Raw genomic sequence first — 22,416 nt, 5'->3', positions numbered from 1 at the left:
CACCCTCACCCAGACACCACCGGAAGTGCCTGACGGCGCAGGCGTGCTGTCGCCCCGCAACGGCGGGGTCACCACCCCCACCAAGTCGCCCCCGACCCTCGACAAGGTCATGGCCGTGGAGAGCAAAGGTCACCCGGAGAGAAAGCGTCGTGCCAGCAACGAGAGTGAAGATGTGAGTAGTGTGTGTGTGTGTGTGTGTGTGTGTGTGTGAAGATGTGAGTAATGTGTGTGTGTGTGAAGATGTGAGTAATATGTGTGTGACGGTTTGTGTGTGTGTGTGTGTGTGTGTGTGTGTGTGTGTGTGTGTGTGTGTGTGTGTGTGTGTGTGTGTGTGTGTGTGAAGACGTGAGTAATGTGTGTGTGTGTGAAGATGTGAGTAATATGTGAGTGACGGTTTGTGTGTGTGTGTGTGTGTGTGTGTGTGTGTGTGTACACACACACACACACACAGAGGCAAAACAACAACAAAGTAATATAATTTTGAAAAAGGGGAACAGTTGAACGAAGGTGAGGTGGAAAAAGCAGACTGGTGGAAAACGAGGAAGGGAGAGCGAAAGGTACGTGTGTGTGTGTGTGTGTGGTTGTGTGTGCGTGTGTGTGTGTGTGTGTGCGTGCGTGTGTGTGTGAGAGAGAGAGAGAGAGAGAGAGAGAGAGAGAGTTTGCGCGTGTGCTCGCACTCACATGCTGTGTATTTGAGTCTGGGTGGAGACTGAACTTAAACGAAAAATAAAGAGATAAATAAATAAAAGCGTTTGGCGGATGACTACAGCCGGGTGTTAGCACTGAAGCCCAGCTCTCAAAACTGTTCTCTTTATTCCTCCCCACCACCCCACCCCCCCTGCCCCCCCTCTCTCTCTTCTCTTTTCTACCCGTTCCCCACATCCCCCTCTCCTCCCCACCGTTTTCTCTCATAGGCTTTCCTTCGTTCATCTTTCTTTCTTCTTTCCTTTCTTTTTTTGTTTTCTTTCTTTCTTCTGTGATAACCACACCCATGGTGTGTCCCCGCCCGCTATAACGTCGGCCATTTCGCTAACGGATTTCACTTGACCTTTTACATGTGTGTGTGTGTGTGTGTGTGTGTGTGAGAGAGAGAGAGAGAGAGAGAGAGAGAGAGAGAGAGAGAGAGTTTCACTCTGTGTGTGTGTGTGTTTCTGTTTTTTTAATTTGCTGTCGAAACCTGACGTCTTTTGTTCTTCTCAATCTCTCCGCGCGTGTATGATGGTTGTTTGGTTGGTTGGCACATTGTGCAAGTTGTCCCTCCCTCCTCCAGACGGGCGCAACAGCCGAGTGGTTAAAGCCACGGACTTTCAATCTGAGGGTCCCGGGTTCGAATCACGGTGACGGCGCCTGGTGGTGGGTAAAGGGTGGGAGATTTTTCCGATCCCCCAGGTTCAACATAAAAATTATGTGTGCAGACCTGCTTAGTGCCTGAAACCCCCTTCGTGTGTATACAGCAAGCAGAAGATCAAATACTGCACGTTAAAGATCCTCGTAATCCATGTCAGCGTTCAGGTGGGTTATGGAAACAAGAACATACCCAGCATGCATACCCCCGAAAGCGGAGTGTAGCTGCATACATGGCGGGGTATAAAAACGGTCATACACGTAAAAGCCCTCCTCGTGTACACAGGAGTGAACGTGGGAGTTGCAGCCTACGAACGAAGAAGAAGATGTCCCTCTCTCAAGCGTTTTATCGCCGGGTGGTGTGGTAATGCAACCCAGACTAGCCAATGGTATGTGTCCACGAGTTCCGAGTCCCGGCAGAGTCGCCAGCATTTTCTCCTCCTACTAGACCACTAGACCTTGAGTGTTTGGTCTGGACACTGGTCATTCGGATGATACCTCGATAAACCGAGGTCCCCTGCGTGTGCAGCATGCACTTCAGTAGCGCACGTAAAAGAACCTACGGCAACAAAAAGGGTTGTCCCTTGGCAAAATTCTGTAGAAAAAATCCACTTCGATAGGAGAAACAAATAAAAGATTGTAGGCAGGAAAAATGCACACAAAAAAACACACACACAAAATGGGTGGCGCTGTCAGTGTAGCGACACGCTCTCACTGGCGGAGAGCAGCCCGAATTTCACACAGAGAAAATCTGTTGTGACCAAAAAAAAAAAAACAACAAAACAAAAACAATACACAGACCAGGATTTTGACCGGCTTCACCTCCACGCCCCCCACCCCCACCCCCCACTCCCCAAACCCATCTCCAAACCATCACGTCCACTCCGGTAGACCTTGACTTGTGGACTAGTTTGTTAATTAAAAGTCATTCGGGCGAAACGATAAAACGAGATCCACTTTGCAGAATCACACGACTGCAAAACGGTTGTCCTTCGCAAAGTTTTGTTATTTAAAAAAAAAAAAATCCACTTGATAGTAAATCAGCTACACTTTAAAACAAACAAATAAACAAGGAGCAACAACAACAACAAAACGGTCACACAGGGAAAAGCCCTCTCGTGTATACGAATGGACGTGGGAGTCGCAGCCCACTAACGTTAAAAAAAAAAGAAGAAGAAAGGGTGGGGGGTGGGGGGGAGACAGCGATTGGAAAAGAATCCCTGCACTCAACGGGGAAGTTGGGAAGGGTCCTTATCAAACTATGTCCATCCTTACAGTGTTATGCTGAAGTAAACAATGGAAGAGAGGATGGGGAGGGACGGGCGGGGGGTGGGGGTGGCGGGGAGGGGAGGGGAGGGGGCACTTCTATTTTGAAATGGGCTCCATACACTGGTGTCTTCCATATCACAAGCTGTGCATTGTCTGCACAAAAAATGGCCACGGGGGGTAGAGGGGGGCGGGGGGGGGGGGGGGGGGGGGGGCGGGTGTGTCTGGTCACGCTCGGTCATGCAGGACTGGAACCCCCCCAACTCTCCCCCCCCCCTCCCCTCCCCCTGCATGGGGTTAGTTCAGGTGGAGGACTACTGGTATCAGTGAGCATGGATCATGTAGTCTGTTTCAGGTTGGTCGGTTACATCCCCCCCCCCCCCCAATCTCTATCTCTCTTTGTATCTCTGTCTGTCTCTCTGTCTCCCTCAGAATCTCTCTTTCTCTCTCTGTGTTTCTTTCTATGTCTCTGTCTCTCTCTGTGTCTGTCTGTCTGACTCTCTCATGATGTCTGACACAATCATGGTGTAGCCCCCCCCCCCCCCAACACACACACACGCACACATAGACACACACGCGAACATACACACACACCCTACGTACCTGATGTTCGTCCTTCGGATTCGAAGACGTTAAATTAAAGACACACACACACACACACACACACACACACTCACTCACTCACTCACACACACACACACACACACACACACACACCTGATGTTTGTCCTTTGGATTCGAAGACGTTAAATCAAAGAAATTCTATCTCTCTCTCTCTCTCTGTCTGACCCCCCCCCCCTCCCCAACACACACACACACACTTTTTTTTCTTTTTTTCTACTGTCTGCAAATATATCAATAGTTGTTTCACAGTCAAAGTGGATTTTTCGACAGAATTTTTACCAGAGGCAAATAACCTTTCTGTTGCCGAGGGGTTATTTTTTTTTCCTTTCTTTCACTTTTCTTTTTTTTAAAATTTTTTTATCATCTATTTTATTTAGTTTACGCGCGCTAATTGCATGCTGAACAAGGGACCTCAGTTTAACGCCTCATCCAAAAATGACTATAGCACACTACCCAGACCACCATTCTAGCAGGGAAAAAGAAAAGAAAAGAAAAACAAAACAAAACCCTCTCCTGCCAGGAGCCAGTTGCTTTGCTCGGACGGAAGAGCCCAGTATGGTCGTAACCCGCTACTAACTGTGTGCAGTATGGAACTGACCAATGGCTGTAGTTCGGTCAACGTAGGTATTTAGTCACGTGTACTGTCAAAAAGTTAGAACCAAGCAATGCAACTGGCACCAAGTGGTCCAAAAGTTAGAACCAAGCAATGCAACTGGCACCAAGTGGTCCAAAAGTTAGAACCAAACAATGCAACTGGCACCAAGTGGTCCATGTTGCAATGTTTGGACTCGAACACGTACACACTGGCTTCCCAGTCTTGCGCGTTACCACTAAGCCATCGCTCCGTTCCTCACGTGGTAGATTTTTTTTTCTCTTATTTTCTTTTTGTTGTTGTTGGTAATTGATTGATTGATTGATTGATTGGATACTTATATAGCGCCTATCCTCGGTCAGAGACCAAGCTCTAAGCGCTGTACAAACACGAGGTCGTTTGCTGCCTACCTGGGTAGAGCCGACTGACGGCTGCTGCCACTGGGCCCTTATCATTCGTTTCCTGTGTCATTCAGTCAGATTTCAGGCACGGACACACACACACACACACACACACACACACACACACACACACACACACACACACACACGCTCATACAGGCATGTATGACCGTTTTGTATATTTACTCCGACATGCAGGCAGCCATACTCCGTTTTCGGGGGTGTGCATGCTGGGTATGTTCTTGTTGTTCTTGTTTTCATAACCCACCGACCGCTGACACGGATAACGAGGATCTTTAACGTGCGTATTTGATCTTCTGCTTGCATGTACACAAGAAGGCGGGGTTCAGGCACAAGCAGGTCAGCACATACACACACACACACTGGGATCCCTGGGAGATCGGAAAAAAATCACCCTTCACCCACCAGGCGCCGTCACCGAGATTCGAACCCGGAACCCCAGATTGAAAGTCCAACGCTTTAGCCATTCGGCTATTGCGCCCGGTAATATGAGAAACGTAAAAACAAAATTCCCAGCAGTGCTCTTAAACCAAGACTCAGACACCGAAAGAATGGGGAAGGAGGGCTCTTCGAAACAGACTTGGAGAGGAGGAGGAAGGAGGAGGGGGGAGGGAGGGGGGGAGATGGAGGCAGCGAGGGAGGGGGGTTGTTGGGGGTTGGAGGAGGGAGGTATCGAGAGAGCTGTGAGTCAGAATATAGTAATGTGTTAGTCCTTTTTGGAAACTCTTCTCTAAGAACGTAAATGGTAGCTTTTTCTTTTTTTTTTTTTTTTGGTCTGAAGGTTAGAAAGAAAGAAGTGCGTATGTGCTTCGTACCGTATGAGCGTCTCCTGAGACAGAGAGATAGAGAGAGAGTGAGACAGACACACATATAGATAGATAGAGAGAGAGAGAGAGAGAGAGAGAGAGAGTGTGTGTGTGTGTGTGTGTGTGTTTTTCTTTAATTTAACGTCTTTGAATCTGAAAGACGAACATCAGGTGTGTGTGTGTGTGTGTGTGTGTGTGTGTGTCTGTGTGTGCGTGTGTGTGTAAGTGCGTGTGTGTGTGCTCACGCGCGCACGTGTGAGAGGGGACAGAGAGGGAGGGGGTGTGGTGCAGCAGGTGGTGAGGGGTGGGGGGGGGGGAGAAGGTTGTGGTGGTGATGGAGTGGGGGGGGAGGGAGATGCTGTCTGATGACAGGCAGGGAAGGAAGGAAGGAAGAAAAGAAGGAAGGAATGGGGAAGGAGGAGGAAAGGGGTGGGTGTGGGTGGAGGAGTGGTCGATGGGGGAGGGGGAGTGGGGGGGGGGGGAGGAGATGTGGACGACACAACAACGGCAGCAGGCAAGGGGGCGTGTTGGGGAGGGGAGGAGAGAGGGGGGCATGGGGAGGGGGGGGGGGGGGGGGTGGCAGCGGCGGGGAGATTGAAGGGGTAAAGAGGCCACGTGTTAGAGGCCACGAGATGAGAGCGGTGGTGGTAGTGGGTGGTGGGTGTGGAGAGTGGGAGGAGTGGGGTGGGTACGGATGGTGGAGGAGGGGTGACAAAGAGAGAGGGGGGGGAGAGGAGGGGGGGGAGACAGAGAGAGATATAGAAAGAGGGAGAGAGAGAAAGAGAGACAGAGAGAGAAAGAGACAGGGAGAGAGAGAGAAAGCAAGGGTGGTAGGAAGAAAGAGGTGGGTAGGAGGAGGAGGTGGGGTACGGGGTGTGTGTATGTGTGTGTGTGTGGGGGGGGGGTATGAATGTGGTGGCGCTGAGGGGGTGGGGGGTAAAAGCAAGAGAAGATGGGGGAGGGAGGAGGGGGTTATGGGGGGGGGGTGGGGGGTGGAGGGGGTCGAGAGGGAGGAGGTGGCGAGGGGGGGGGGGCAGAATATTGATCGCGGTACAGAGTCGCCAGAGTTGTCTTCTTCCATCGCTGGCACCAACTTACCCCCCCCCTCCCCCAATCCCCCACCCCACCCTCTCTACCTTCCAACCAACCGCCCCCATACCCCCACCCTCCTCCCCCCGCCCAACGCACCCCTACCCCCTACCCTCCCCTCCTTCGTTCCCCTCCCCAGTCGCTCCTGGGGGATTACACCTCGCCTCCAAGATCAGGCGGGGTTCCGTCTTATCATCCCTGCCCCCCCCTCCCCTCCCCCCCCCTCCCCCCACACACTCCTCCAACATCACTCCCACTCCCCCGCTCCGTCTTTCCAGCCCACCCCACCCCCCCACCACCACCCACCAACCCCACCCTACACCCCTTTTGTCTTCAGCTGTAGCACCAACTCATCGTCTTCATGGTTTTGTCTTGTCTTGTGTGCCTTTGTGGGTTTTTACTGCTTCCTCCTTCTCCTCCTACCCCTACCCCTTCTCCTCTGTCTCTTCCTCCTCCTCCTCCACGACAACCGATTGTAGTTCCTCATTTTTTAACTTTTTTTTTTTATTCCTGTGTGTGCTCTACCCACCCCCCTCTCTCTCTCTCTCTCGCTCTCTCCAGTGTTTTTTTTCTATATGTTCTGTTTGACCTCAGATCGAAATTAATTTAATCTAAGTATTATAATAATCCTTGCAGTTCTAGATTAAATGTGTTGTTGTCGTTCAGAAATGAGTCTACTCTCTATGGACTCACTATTTATATTTACAAATCCTTGAAAAGACTGAACATTATGACATCATCATCTTTTCTTTTGCTGATGTATGTTTATGATATAATTGAGGTCACAGTTATAATTCCAGTATTTGTACTTATGTCACACCCCTTCAGTGAGGGGCTTTGGCCTTTATTTGAATAAAACAGCTCTCTCTCTCTCTGTTGGGTTATTGTCTCTCCCACACACACACACTCCTCCAACCATCACTCCCACTCCCCCGCTCCGTCTTTCCAGCACCCCCCCCCCCACCACCACCCCCCACCAACCCCACCCTACACCCAACACCCCTTCCAAGTTCTTTTGTCTTCAGCTGTAGCACCAACTCATCGTCTTCATGGTTTTGTCTTGTCTTGTGTGCCTTTGTGGGTTTTTACTGCTTCCTCCTTCTCCTCCTACCCCTTCTCCTCTGTCTCTTCCTCCTCCTCCTCCTCCACTCGCTGGCCAGTGTTTTAGTGCCTCATCTCTTCAGTTTCTCTTTTTTTTTGTTTTGTTTTTTTGTTTGCTTCCTTTTTTAATTTTTTTTATTCTGTATTATGTGTTGGGGTCGTTCTTCTTCCTCTCTATCTCTCTGCTCCACCCCCCCCCCCTCCCTCCCTCTCTCTTGTCTGCCTTTGTCATCTCTCTACTGTCTACACAAATTCTCCCTCTCTCTCTCCCTCTTTCTTTTCCAATTGTCGAAGTCTCTCTCTCTCTCTCTCTCTGTCAGTCTTGTCAGTATATTTGTCTAACTTTGTCCAGTCTCGTCTTGCACCACTGTCTACACAACACCCCCCCCCCCCCCCCCCCCCCACCCCCCCCTCTCTCTCTCTCTCCCCTCCCTTTTGAATTGTCGAAGTCTGTCTCTCTCTCTCTCTCCCTCTCTTTCTATCTGTCTGCCTTCGTCGAATTCTCTTCCTGCACCACTGTCAACACAACCCCCCCCCCCTCTCTCTCTCCCCTCCCTTTTGAATTGCCTCTCTGTCAAAGGAGTGACTTGAGGATAGTTTTGTTTTGCTGGTGATCGTGAGTTTGAGGGAGGTACAGGTGTGGATGTAGGTGGATGAACGGTTGTTGGTTTTTTTTTGTTGTTGTTGTTGTTGGGTTTTTTTCGGCCGTCGTGCGGGCCGGACTCTGGTGGGGAGACAGGATGCTTTCTCAGTGATTTCTTTCCTTTTCTTTACTTTTGATGAATGGAACTATTTAACAGGAACCAGTTGCATTGCTCGGACGGAAGAGCCTAGTATGGTCGTAACCCGCTACTAAACTGTGTGTAGTATGGAACTGACCAATGGCGTAGTTCGGTCAACGTAGGTATTTAGTCACGTGTAACTGTCAAAAAGTTAGAACCAAGCAATGCAACTGGATCCAGGTCCGGGTTTGGTGTTTTCTTCGGGTCCGCAATCAGTTTGATTCTCGATTCTATGTCGTTAGTATGTCATCAATGTAGATTTTAAAAAAAAAAACAAGGGACCTGAAACAGATCCTTGAGGCACACCTGATGAGACTCATTTGAGGTATGAATTTTCACATTTTAGTACAACCGATTGTAGTTCCTCACTTTTTAACATTTTTTATTCCTGTGTGTACTCTACCCACCCTCTCTCTCTCTCGCTCTCTCCAGTGTTTTTTTTTGTTTTTGTTTATATATATATATGTTCTGTTTGATCTCAGATCGAAATTAATTTAATCTAAGTATTATAATAATCCTTGCAGTTCTAGATTAAATGTGTTGTTGTCGTCCAGAAATGAGTCTACTCTCTATGGACTCGCTATTTATATTTACAAATCCTTGAAAAGACTTAACATCATAATCTTTTCTTTTGCTGACGTAGTATGTTTATGATATAATTGTGGTCACAGTTATAATTCCAGTATTTGTACTTATTTCACACCCCTTCAGTGAGGGGCTTTGGCCTTTATTTGAATAATACAGCTCTCTCTCTCTCTCTCTCTCTCTGTTGGGTTATTGTCTCGTGTTGTTTGCTGTACCGTTAAACACAGCTTCATTTCTTATTTATTTGCGGCGGTTCCCTCTGTTTATTTTGGGGTGAATCCCACGGCAGTGCTTGACCACCGCTCCTCCTTAAACATCTTTGGTTTGTCATTCTCCCTCTCTCCGTCTCTGTCTCTCTCTAGCATAGCTAAAATGGAAGGGCTACGTTTGGATGGTCAGTCTCGACATTGTAATTATATGATGTGTTCATACTGATATGATGGGTTTTGATGTTCAGGCATAAATCAATCAATTCATGTTCTTTAGTATGTGTTTGTATTATGATGTGTGTCGATGTTACATGCGCGAATATTCATTATATAATTTGTGTACTTTGTTTTCTGTGTACTGTCCAAACCTTGGAGACGAACGACTGAAAAAAAAGGCACATTACCCCCCACTCCCCCAGTCACATGTACTTTAAGCTAATGACAAAGTACCAAAGTGTCGCAAATCTCTTATCAGTTTATATTGTTTCAATTCTGTTTGTTTGTTTTTCTGTTCCAGTTTATCTGTTTTGCACCATGTTGTTCGGATTAGTACCTACTATGTTACTAGAGCTTTACAGCTAATGACATTAAACATTTCAGTGTTCAGTGTTCTCTCTGTCTGCCTTTGTCGTATCTCTACATGCCCCACTGTCTTCCCACCCTCCCCTCTCTCCCCTCCCCCTCTTTTCAATTGTCGGTTTCTCTCTCTCTCTCACTCTTATCTCGATCAAAACGTCGGAAGTCCTGCTCTCTCACCCTCCCCCCCCCCCTTCCCACTTTCTCATAGAATATAAAAAGGTTTATAAAGGATTATTTAACTAAATTTAGGTTCGGAGTTTCATCAATATGTAAGCATTCATTGAGATACTTAGAGAAGTCTTGTACAGCAGCCATTATGTCCATTTTTGTAAGCAGCCATTATGTCCATTTTTGTAAGTCAGCTGAAGAGAATGAATTACATTTTGTGTTTTGTGTTTGTTTGTTTTTGCCCTGAATATGTGATCATAGAGAAGAGTTTATTCCAAGAAAATATCGTGATCCATGAGCCTTTTGTTTTTATTATCCAACAAAGAGATAATATTGAATTTATTACTATGTTTATATAAAGCCTTAAAAAGACGTGCAGTTACTGTCAGTTCAGTTTCAGTTTCAGTAGCTCAAGGAGGCGTCACTGCGTTCGGACAAATCCATATACGCTACACCACATCTGCCAAGCAGATGCCTGACCAGCAGCGTAACCCAACACGCTTAGTCAGGCCTTGAGAGGAAAAAAAAAAAAGAAAGTTGAATAAATAATAGATAAATACATAAGAAAAAAGAACTACTACTAATATGTATAAGCCGCAAAAACTTGATGAAGTCAAATATAAGCGTACATAAATAGATAAATAAATGATAAATTTTGAAAAAAGTTAGTAATATATATATATATATATATATATATATATATATTGCTTGGTTAGATGTTTTCTTTGTATACGATTACGATTGTAACTTACTTGTTCAGGTCCATTCAGAATGGACCGATGGTCTTCTGAATAAATATATCATAGTTATCACCTCTCTCCTTCTCTCACAAAACGTCGAAGTCACTCTCTGCCTTTGTCATAATTATCTCTTCCTGCGCCTCTGTCTTCACAACTGCTATTATAATTATGTCTGTGTCAACTTTTAGCATACTGTTATGTCTATCCTTTAACTGTGATAATTACTGCATGTGTGTATGGCTGTGATAGTGTATATATGATTTACTCTAAATTACTTAAAAAAAAGAAAAAAGAAAAAAAAAAAAGGTTTTCGTTGTTGTTGTCTACTGTGGTTATTGATATGTGATGATGGTTTGCCCTTGGTACACATCTCAATTGTGGTTTATCTATATACATGTTGAATGACTGTGATTTTCTTGTGTTGTTTTTTTCTGTTTTACATTACATATGAATTTCTCTTGTTGAGATAGTCAAGTATTCTGTATCCTGTGTATTCTCCTTCTCGCTCTCCCCCCACCTCCAACCCCCCAGCACCCCCTCCTACCCCCTTTCGAATCGTCGAAGTCTGCCTGTCTGTCTGTCAGTCCGTCTCCCTCTGACCGCCTTTGTCTGATCTTTTCCACCGCTCCACTGTCTTCACTGTCCCTCTCTGATCTCCTTTTCGCTCCCTCCCACACCCCCATCCCCACCACCCCCGCTCTTTCAAATCATCCAGTTCTGTCTATCTGTCTGTCTGTCTCTCCTCTGACTGACTGTCTTTGTCTTATCTCTTCCTCTTCCACTGTCTTCACGACCCCCCACCCGCCCTCCCTCCCTCCCTGATACCCTTCAGTCCTTCCGCGCCCCCCTCCCCCACCCCCTGATTCCCTCTCCCCTTCCCCCCCATCTCCATCTGCTACTTGTCCCCCGTCCTCACATCCCCTGCCCTCACCCCACCCCACCCCCACCCCCCGCCCCTGGCGCCACTCTGAGCTCCCCCCTGAGCCCGCCCCCTTCACCCCGACCCTCCTTCACCTTTTCCCCCTTACCCTCCTGCTGGTATTATCTCCCTTCATGACCTGTTGCCTCCTCCCCTCCCCTCCCCCCACCCCCCTCATCCCCTTTCAAAGCCGCTTTGGGTGGACGTCATCCGCCACCGGTGGTTGTTGTCCCTCTTTGGCTGCTGTGGGACAGAAACCCCTCAGGAGTGTGTCGCTCGTGTTCACCACACCACTCTCCCCCCCCTCCCCACTGTTCTCCCCCCCCCCATCCCTTCACCCATCCAGTCGATCCCCCCCACCCCCCACCACCTGTAAAGCCCCTCACCCACCCACCATCCATCCATCCTACCCTACCGTGCTCCCCCCCCCCCTCAACCCCCCTCCTCTCCTTCCCCAACCCCTACCTCCTCCCACCACACACACACGCACAGTCGCTCTCTCTCTCTCTCTCCTTCTCTCTCTGGAAGCTAGGGGAAGGAGGGTGGAGGAGAAAGGTAGGGAGGGAGGAAGAAGAGGATGACAGGAGCAGGATCACACACACACACACACACAGTGTCCAGATCAGGGTGGCGGAAGAGAAGGGTGAGGGGGGGAGGGAGGGAGAGAGGAGGAGGAGGCTGGGGGTTGGGGGGGGGGGAGGGTGGAAGATGGCAGAAGAGCTCACCAGACTTCACCGATAGTCACCAAGAGTTCCACACGTTGACTGTGTGCTGCAGGAAGGAAAGCTTTTGCTCTTCTTTATTTAATTAAAAGCTGGTCATCTCCTTCCCCCCCCCTCCCGACCTCCCTCCCCCCCCCCGCAGCTGCCCTCCGTGTCACCTCTCTGCTCGAGATGATAATGATGGTGATGTTGGTCAGTTCATCCCCTCATTCAACCCTACCCTCTCCCTCCAGTCTCTCTCTCTCTCTCACTCACACACACACACACACACACACAGTCACTCACGTACACGCACAAACACACACCAGGTATAAATTGCTGAGCGGCTTTGAGAGAAAGGGAAGTAAACCCCAGTGTGCGTGAGTTTTGAGTATGCGTGCATGCGTACCTTGGGGAATGATAAGAACTTGGAGGGAGAGCGGGAAGGCATGTGGGGTGCTCAGAGGTGTGGAGAGTGTGAGGAGGTAGAGGGTTCAGGTGTGCTGTAGGAGTGAGATGGGAGTTTTGAGCGAGTGGTGTATGATGGATAATATTCGTTTATCTCTTATCGACACTCCTGCCAATGTGTGTTGAAACTGATAAGGTGATTATTATTTATTTTATATCTTTGTATGATGCGACGTGGCTTGCTTTACCTGAAAGCAATAAGCCACGACAGAGAGAGAGAGAGAGAGAGAGAGAGAGTGAGAGAGAGAGAGAGAGAGTTGAAAGCAACACTGTATCGAATACAACGAATACTTTAGGTAATCAGATTGCATGATGCACAGTATTAGCAACTCATGCTGGTATCCAATAGTCCTGGTGGCGTTTTGGGTGGAAATTTAGTACTGGTGCGCTTTCATAATCTACACACGCTCTCTCTCTCTCACACGCGCGCTCAAGCTCGCACTCTCTCTCACACACACACGCACGCAAGCGTTCACGCACGCATTCAAGCGCGCGCGCACACACACACGCACATACACACACTGGGGGGGGGGGGGGCTGAGAGGAAGGGGGGACATTAGAAAAGGAGGCGGCTTGTCACTAAACTGACACTAATGTGGAGAGAGAGAGAGAGAGAGAGAGAGAGAGAGAGAGAGTGGTGGAACACAAAAGAATGAAAAGAATGACCACTGCGAGACCAACAGCTCAGTTTAACTTGTGGCTGATGGCAGCGACCAACTGACTTCTCTGCCTGTCCCCCTGATTGGCTGCTCCCACCACCACCACCGCCACCACTGTCACCAGAGCGAGGCTGACAGGGTCCACGTGACGGCGCGTGCTGGACGGTGTGCAAGGAGAGCGCCATCTGTCGGCTAATGGCTTCTTAACAGCCCCGTGCGCCCCTTAATGGGTGTTGGAGGGTAGCAGGGTGTGTGTGCGTTGGGGGTAAGGGTGGGGATTGGTCAGTGGAGGCCAGTGGTAATCGCTGGAGCTCTGTTATGTGTCTCTGAGACATCCCACTGGTCGCACACCCCCCATTATACCCATGCCACCTTTCGTTCGCACTGACACGCACACGGACGCGCACACACCCAACGCGCTTCTCTCTCTCTCTTGAATGATTATCCACTTTATTCGGAGCAGCGAATTAGTCTTTGACAGTGAAATCAATGTTCCATTGGAAAGATTATTGGATGGTGAATGGAAACAGTTGTCCATGGTAATATCCAAGTTTATTTTCCATTTCTATAAGACAAGAGGCAGATGTTTCTAGAAACTAACATGACGAAGAAAACAATGTAACGCAGAGCAAGCACAGTACTATTAAAAGAAAGAAAAAAGTTTACTTTGGGCCATGGCAATTAATACTATCATCTGACAGTGTTCTTGTGTAACATTTTTTTATGGAATTTATTTATTTAGCTATTTAGTTATTCCAAACCCCCTACCCTCCCTTGACTGTTTGTGTGCCCATGGCCGAAAAACATGACTGAAAACATTTCATCTCTCTCTCTCTCTCTCTGTAGTAGTATTAGTAGCAAGAGTAGGGTAGGTAGGCCAAATTGCGAACAGCGAGTAATTGCGAGCGGCTCGTGAACAGCCCCACTCCGAAGCGTTTTCACTGCACACGTTTCACCATTTAACGTCTGCTTCGACCTCGTTCTGTTACCTTAATGAATGTCCGTTTCGAAGAACCAGTCAAACATCAGCGTTTTCTGGCTGTTTCCGCGCTCTTTCTTCTCTTCACGCACCACTGCCGATCAAGTTCACAAACGGGCTCTCAAATCCTGAAATCAAGGGAAGCAAGTCAGTAGGACTTGAGCTTTTACACAGATTACAATAGCTGATTTGATTGGATATTTTGAATGAGTTGTGGGAGAATTTTAGAAAGCATGTTGGTGACAGATCAGAACCTCTGATCACTGGTTAACTGAAAGAACGCAAGTCCAGCGCCTGACCTATCCTGTCACGGCGCGAGAGGAGGGGGGGGGGGGGGGGGGGGGGGAAGGTGGAAGAACGGGAGTATTATGTCTCCTGAGGGGTTGGCGGCCCCTTTCTGCCACTGGCCAGTTGGGTTGTCGTCCGTTGTTTGCAGACTTACCTCCCTGTTTATCCCCTCTCTGCAGACGCGCGCTCGCACGCACACACACACATCACACATGCACGCACGCACGCACAAACGCATGGCATGAAGCATTAACATGCAAACTGCCCGACAGATAAACGTGGTATACACACGTACCCGTTAGGCTTACATGTAGACTGTGCATACTTGCTGGGTGGTGTGGGATGGAGAAGGGGGCAATTCTGGCACGTTTGTATGAATAAACACGCGCGCTCACAAAACGCACACACACGCGCATCACTCCCCCCCCCCCACACACACACACACACCTCCCCCTTACACACACACCGTGTGTGTGTGTGTGTGTGTGTAGAGAGAGAGAGAAGGAGAAAGAGAGAGTCAGTCCTTGTTATATTGCTATTGTCAAAACCTGTAGGTTCTCTTCTTTTTCATTCTCCTGGTTTTTCTGGAATCACACTGTGTCTGTCTGTCTGTCCCCTCTCTCTGTCTCTCTCTCTCTCTCCCCCCCACCCACCCCCAACTCCTATATCTCCTGTAGAGATAGTGTGAACGGAAAGAGGACTGAGACCATTAACTCCCTGCCATGCCTCTCTCTGTGACGGGCGTTACCATGACTACCTGACTTCTCGGTCTCTACTCAACAATGTGTGTGTGTGTGTGTGTGTGTGTGTGTGCGCGCGCGCGTGCGTGCATGCGCATGTTTTCGTGTAGCAGCCTAATTTCATTTCGCCTACACTCGCTGTACTGTTTAACAACCCAAACACGCAGAGTTTTTCCTGAATAATAGTCTGTTGTATTTGGCCAGACAAAGTTGCTCAGCAGGAGAGCAACAGTGGGCCTTTTAAGTAAACCGTTTAGTCTGTCCACCCCTCCCTCTCTCTCTCTCTCTCTCTCTCTCACACACACTGTCAGATATACACCCACATTTAGTTCGCACCCACACACACATACTCACAACCATTATACCTAAACACATGCGCGCGCGCCTTACAACGTACACACACACACACTCTCTCTCTCTCTCTCTCTCACAGACACACAACACGATGCAACAATTAGCAGTCTCACAAACACCCAAGCCCCACCCTGCATTCGACACAGGAAGAAAAAGGATTCGCGTGCTATACCGTTGAAAAAATTTAGTCACCACCATACGGTACACAATAATCTCCTCCTTCTTCGTTCGTGGGCTGCAACTCCCACGTTCACTCGCACGTACACGAGTGGGCGTTTACGTGTGTGACCGTTTTTACCCCTGCCATGTAGGCAGCAATACTCCGTCTTCGGGGGGTGTGCATGCTGGGTAAGTTCTTGTTTCTACAACCCACCGAACGCTGACGTGGATTGCAGGATCTTTAACGTGCGTATTTGATCTTCTGCTTGCCGTATACACACGAAAGGGGGTTCAGGCAAAAGCATGTCTGCAAATTATGTTGACCTGGGAGATCGGAAAAATCTCCACCCTTTACCCACCAGGCACCGTTATCGGGATTCGAACCCTCGGGTTGAATGTTAACGCTTTAACCACTTGGCTATTTCGCCCGTCAGATAATAATCTAAAACCTGAACGTGTTTGTATGGTTCTTTACCCCATGAAAGTTAAACTACGCTCTACCATTCACGAAGAAGTAAACAGTTGATGTAGCGGCAATCACAGCACATGAAATCGAAGCTCATTATATATTGAAACAATATAAGCTGAACATGACAACGAAGTTCGTAAACTTGTCTCATTCCAATCTACCCAGCCTAGTCTACTGACAACGCATCAAAAGAACACAGAGAGAGAGAGAGAGAGAGAGAGAGAGAGAGAGAGAGAGAGAGAGAGAGTTCTCAGAAACCCGGCTGTGAAACATGTCCGTAATTTACACGTGTGACGACCTACTGCGTTCCCCGGCAATTAACCTGGAATTGACTATCGGGGAGGGTGGGGGTGGGGAGTTCGGAGCATTTCTCTCGCGATCGTAAGTTAGGGTCAGCACGTGCACTTAATGGCTGGCAAAACAGCGCTATCGCCCCGCCCACTCCCGCAAAAAGAAGCCATTGTTTACGGAACGTGGTAAATATAGCTTTTCTTTTTTCGTTGGCTTAGAGACCTGTCAATCAGCGTATGTGAGTTCGGCCACAACATTTTCCCAACATACGCCGTTATTATGCTAATTAAAAAAAAAACAAAAAAAACTATACAGTTATTAACAATCTGCTTTTTCTGTCCTTTTGGCGTTTGCAGAGTGCGATCACTAAGACGAGCGAGAGCGGCCTGGCAGACGACCTGGCGGGCTCCAAGGACGAGGACGACGATGACAATGAAGACGATGACGAGAAGGGCGCAGCAGGCCACAACTATGACCCGGAAAGACTGAAGGCCTTTAATGTGAGTGCATTGTGGACGCTTTTGTTGTTGTTGTTGTTGTTGTTGTTTGGTTGGTTGTTTTTTTGGTGTTTTTTTTCCCCGTTCACTGTGTATGTGTGTGTGTGTGTGTGTGTGTGTGTGTCAAACACTGGCAGTTAATATCTCTTTAAACCAGTTTCCAACGCTTTCTAGTGGTGTATTTCCTCCACTGCTTTTTAATTTTTTTTTTAACCTGTAACATTTTACCCCTTTATAATATGCATTGATATTTATATTCTAGCCGTCTGTGCATGTATTTTGGTGTTCCACGTTGCCCATAGCAACTGTGTCAAGTCACGTCACACCTTACTGGACATTCTTCCTTTTCAGATGTTTGTTCGTCTGTTTGTGGACGAAAATTTGGACCGGTCAGTGCCCATCTCCAAACAGCCCAAGGACAAGATTCAGGCCATATTGGAGGCCTGCGATCGGCAGTTTCCGGAATTTCACGAGCGCTCCCGGAAACGAATCCGCACCTACCTCAAATCGTGCCGACGTATGCGTCGTTCCAAAGAGCAGAACGGCTGGGAACCGGTTAGTGTGTGTGTGTGTGTTTGTGTGTGCGTGAATGTGTGTGTGCGCGCTTGTGTGTGCGTGTACCTGAAAAAGAGGGCGCTTGTGTGTGTGTGTACCTGAAAAAGAGGGCGCTTGTGTGTGCGTGTACCTGAAAAAAAGGGCGCTTGTGTGTGTGTGTGTGTGTACCTGAAAAAGAGGGCGTTTGTGTGTGTGTACTTAGACGGAGCGGGTAAGTGGGGTGATCGGGTGGTATTGGCTCTGCGAGGTTCCAGTTTTTAAACAAAAAAATATTATTGCGATAGCATCATTCCTCCTTCCTCTTTTTAATGCATTATCGTTCTGCTAGTTCATCTAAATAAGCACACACAGACATGCATACTTGCTCGCGCGCAGGTATATTCCATTGTACACTTTTAGTCTCTTTTTTTTTTTGCCCGAGCCACAAAACTAAACTGGACAATGATTTTTCGTCTGACAAGAATTCGCTGCTTCTGATTTCTGAGCCAATCGTTCTGGAAAGATGAAATCAGTATGGCAGTTTCACTGGAAATGTTTCATGTCTTAATTAAAAGTGGTTTCTTTTTTTATTTTCATGGAGGTTAACTCCATAAGTTTTGGAGGGGCTGTGGGAAAATAGGCGATAAATTCTGATCCAGTGTTCAAAAGTTATCTACGCTGCTGGTCAGGCGTCTGCTTAGCAGATGTGACGAAGCGTATTATTGTTATGGGTTTGTATTGTCTGAACTGATGAAAAGTTCGTGGCCCTTTTTGGGGCATGGTGTATGTGTGTCCTTGGGAAAGGCAACTTTTCTCCCGATTTTTTTTCCCCTCACTCCATCCAGGTTTGAATGGGTTAACTGTCTTCGGTTGGGGAAGGTTCGAGCTACAAGAGACGAGGACTGGGTCCCGCCTTCCTGTGCAGAGCCCAAGACACAGTGGATATGAAATCACTACTCCGATGGCTGTAAACAGGCTATGGAACATTTAAGCTTTTTTTCTTTCTTTTTTTTTATTTTAAATTTTTTAAACCAATGCCCGTTTTGGTTAACACTGCTTTCATCTGATGTCGTATTCTGTGCGTTCAGTGTTTCGTGGTGGCTTTGTAATTTCCAGAGTAACGTTATACGTGAATGTGGGAATTTGTTATCTGAGAGTGAGTGAGTGAGTGAGTGTGTGTGTGTGTGTGTGTGTGTGTGTGTGTGAGTGAAAGAGAGAGAGATAAGGGGTGGGGATGGACAGAGAGAGAGAGAGAGAGAGAGAGAGAGAGAGAGATACTCCGATATCCAAAGGGAATCAGGGCCTAGCTTGAATACCGTCGCCAGCCGTTCATGGCGTATTTGAAGGCAAATGGGTTTAAAAGGTGAAAGACATAGCTTTAGGTCAGTACAACACGATCGATTCAACTGGGGTTGTTGTTTCTCCCCAGCCACCCTCCCTTACCCCCCATTCGCTGATAATTGTCACCGCTTGTCCCCCCCCCCCCCCCCCCCCCGCCAAGTAAAACTCTCCTCTCGCAGGCATGCGCAGCGTTCGACTGACTTGCCAATTTTCTCTTCAAAAATTGCCTCGGCCACGCTATTGCCTGCTGACCTTTTGCTGTGCAACTTGGTGGAGATTTGTCGCCATTGAAATCAAGGCTTAGATTACCCAACAGTGGAAAGTGACAAAAATCGATGCGGCGCATTCAGAAGCCGGAGAAATTGCCCCCGCGGTTCAGCCCGGACCTCCGTCCCGAGGCGGGCGGGGGACATTCAACTCGGAATCATTTCCCGTGGGACTGGGGGCCGTCGTGCATTGTTTCAGCGAGACGCGGGCAATATGATTGAATCGGGTCTCCACAGCCTGTCTTGCAGGCAGGCAGGCAGGCAGCCTACATTCAGGCCTGGGGACGGGGGTTGGGGAGGGGGGGGGGGAGGGGGAGGAGGTAGAAGAGGTAGGAAAAGGGTGGTGGGGTGGGGTGGGGTGGGGGGGAGGGTCTTTTCCATGAATGTTTAAACAGGTAGCGCTGGCAGGGGACAGACAATGGCGGGTTGGGAGCGGTGTCTAGAAGTCATCCTGGTGCTGCCTGGGGGATCCCCATCACCTTCCCCCGCCCCCCTGGTTCCCCCCTCCCCCCCCCCCCCCCAACACACACACACCCCACCTTCGCTTGGCAACCGCACGTTCCCTGTCTCCTGAAAGGACTTTGCCAGCCCCCCAACCCCCCACTTCATTTGGTTCTCAGCGGAGTAGAAAACCCACCTTTGATTTATTTAGAGATCTGTTTGTTTCTCTCTGGCTCAGCTGATCACTTCCGGTTTCGAGAGGGGGTTGGGGGTGGGTTGTAGAGGGCACCGGAAACTGGGAGGAGCATTAGGATTGGGAGAGCGGTCCTTGAACTGGGGAGACTTACTTTCCTTTTTCTTTTTGGGAGGTGTGTGTGGGGGTGGTCGTTGTTTTATTTTGTTTTGTTCTTATTTTTGTTTTGTCCTATGCCTTATCCACATTTGTTTTAATCGATCTAGCTCCGAAGAAAACTAACTGTAGAGGGCCGATCAATGGTATTTGTTTCGGGTGGATTTTGTTTTCTGTTTTTTTAGATAACCGGGGAGGTGGCTCCGTAGTGTGTTTGTGGATGGGGGATGGGGGTGGGGAGTATTTGACCAGACATAATCAGCGATCTCTCACAAGATCATAGCACTGAACAGCTTGAACTTAACTGCCATTATATGCAGCTGAAACAAAAACCCATTTTATTTCAACAGAACTGCATCAGTACAACGTTCGCTGGTCGTCAAACTACTGAAGCAAAGGGGAAAAAAATAATAACCGATCACATTTCTGAGCATGATATAAGCTAAACTGCTTTTTGACTCACTTGTGTAAAGAAAGTGAGTCTATGTTTTAACCCGGTGTTCGGTTGTCTGTGTGTGTGTGTGTGTGTGTGTGTGTGTGTGTGTGTCCGTGGTAAACTTTAACATTGACATTTTCTCTGCAAATACTTTGTCAGTTGACACCAAATTAGGTATGAAAATAGGAAAAATTCAGTTCTTTCCAGTCATCTTGTTTAAAACAATATTGAACCTCTGGGATGGGCACAAAAAAAAAAATGAAGCCTAATTATATGCAAACTGCATTTACTGTTACATTTATATTTTTTGTATTCTCTGAACTTGGCACTTTGATGTGATATTCTGATCCAACAACAAGAGCAGTCATTATTATCATTTTTTGTTCAAACTTGACCTTCTTTTGCTAAGCATGGAAGTTTTAATTATTTTGCAAACGTTTTGGTGCAGATAGTATAAAAGGGAAATTACTCTGTAATTAATGCTAGGGGAGTTAATTTGCTTTAAGCTGATCCTTCTCATCTTAAACATTACCTTTTTTAAATTATACTCAATACATAAAAAAGCTTGGATTTTTTTTTAAGTGTATCACAAGTGAGTCTTGAAGGCCTTGCCTCTCTTGTTTTTTTGTTGTTGTTTTTTTTTAATAAAGATTTGTTTTGACCAACAGCTCTTCCTTAATAAAAGATGTCTGCCAACAGGTCGACAAACACTGCAGAGTTCTCTCCCATGCTGGGCTGTTCTCCCCCGAACAGCTATGATTCGCAGAGTTCAATTTTAGGCTCATTTCTGACACCCACACCCATCCAACCCCTAACTGTACAGCACACGCACACACACGCAGGAACATTTCTTTTTAATGTATATGCGCTCCTCTTTCATTTACAAAATCTGCACTCCCATCTGCTTTCTTTAGAAACGTTTTATGACAAGGAACTTGTGTTTGAAATAATTCAGAGCTTTAATTAGGAGCCCCACTGGCTCTTTGTTTTAATTTTACTGGTTGAATAGTTAGTTCATTTTATTTTGTCTGTATTCTTTTTTTCCGAATTGAGGAGAGTGGAAAAGGGAAAGTAGTGATGATGATTTAAGGCATGGGTGTGGTGGGGTGAGGGGGACCCTGGTGGATTTTCGTCGAAAATCACAATTGTGGATAGACGTTACACAAAAGAATGAACGATGTACATGCGCACAGCACATACGCCACCCATGTGTGTAGGCGAGCACACTCACACCCAGTGGTACAATACAAGCACACACACACATGCAGGTACTGATATACATGCACACACAGCACATTATACGCACCCGTGTTTGTAGGCGAGCAACACACACACCACACTAGAACGGACACAAAGTGGAGGAGATCTACAATGCTGCGAGTGGCCCAGTAAACTAATCAGCACGTGTTACGTTGCAACAGCAGCCAGGAACACAATTCAATCCCCACCCTCAGGCCTGTTCCTGGTTTAATTATCGTTTACCACAAGTTCTTTTTTTTTTTCCTTTTTTTTACCCGCCGTTCAGAGACGACAAAACGACAGCAGCAAGTTTCTCGAGACTTGTCTCCCAAACCAAAGCTGTGTTTCTTGGAAACGGGCGAAATTGTAGACAGTAGTTCGATACACTCTGGGCTACAATCTGATTCGCGTGTATGAAAACCTCAGCATTTTTGCCTGATAACTGGGAAAAAAAATTCATCTTTTTTAATTATGGTTCTTTTTTTGTTTGTTTGTTTTTTTGTTCATTTCTTTCTCTTTTCTTTCTTTCTGTCTTTTCTTCTTTCTTTTATTTTTTATCTTACAGTTGTTACATTACGTTTCGAACGTGGAGGGATGAGGTACGATCATGTTCTCTCTGACAACTACAATCTGAAATTTAGGAACGGTTTAAGTGTGTGTGTGTGTGTGTGTGTGTGTGCGCGCGCGCGCGCGCGTGTGTGTGTGTGTGTGTATGTGTGTGTGTGAGTATGATATTAATGTCAACAGTTTTCTAACAAGAAGTGACAGATTTTTTGACAGGATACAACAGTACGGCTCAAAATATTACCATGGTGCATATTGGCCCTATTTACTGTTTAGATATTGCATATTTTTTGTGAACTTTCTGCAAATCCATGTTGAGTTCAGATAAACTTGACTTTTGTGAACGCGTGAGTTCGCGTGTACCATTTCTGTATTTCAATGGATCTTCAGAAAATATGCCTTTGGTTTAACAATG

The 22,416-nt window shown here is 47.3% G+C and overlaps 1 protein-coding gene across 1 annotated transcript in view; it reads left to right on the top strand.

Annotated features, from left to right (window-relative positions):
* Window positions 1-22,416, top strand: part of LOC143280279 (nucleolar protein 4-like) — a 42,793-nt gene that overhangs the window by 8 nt on the left and 20,369 nt on the right. Inside the window, exons 1-3 of the mRNA XM_076584910.1 lie at window positions 1-172; window positions 16,691-16,834; window positions 17,183-17,386. The exon at window positions 1-172 is cut by the window's left edge and continues 8 nt beyond it. Of these exons, the coding sequence (XP_076441025.1) occupies window positions 1-172; window positions 16,691-16,834; window positions 17,183-17,386 (520 nt within the window). The remainder of the gene's footprint in view (window positions 173-16,690; window positions 16,835-17,182; window positions 17,387-22,416) is intronic.

This window comes from Babylonia areolata, chromosome 3 (genome assembly GCF_041734735.1).
Source record: "Babylonia areolata isolate BAREFJ2019XMU chromosome 3, ASM4173473v1, whole genome shotgun sequence".
Taxonomy (NCBI): domain Eukaryota; kingdom Metazoa; phylum Mollusca; class Gastropoda; order Neogastropoda; family Buccinidae; genus Babylonia; species Babylonia areolata.
The sequence above is the reverse complement of the archived record's forward strand: the minus strand, read 5'-3'. Positions and strand labels throughout refer to the sequence as shown.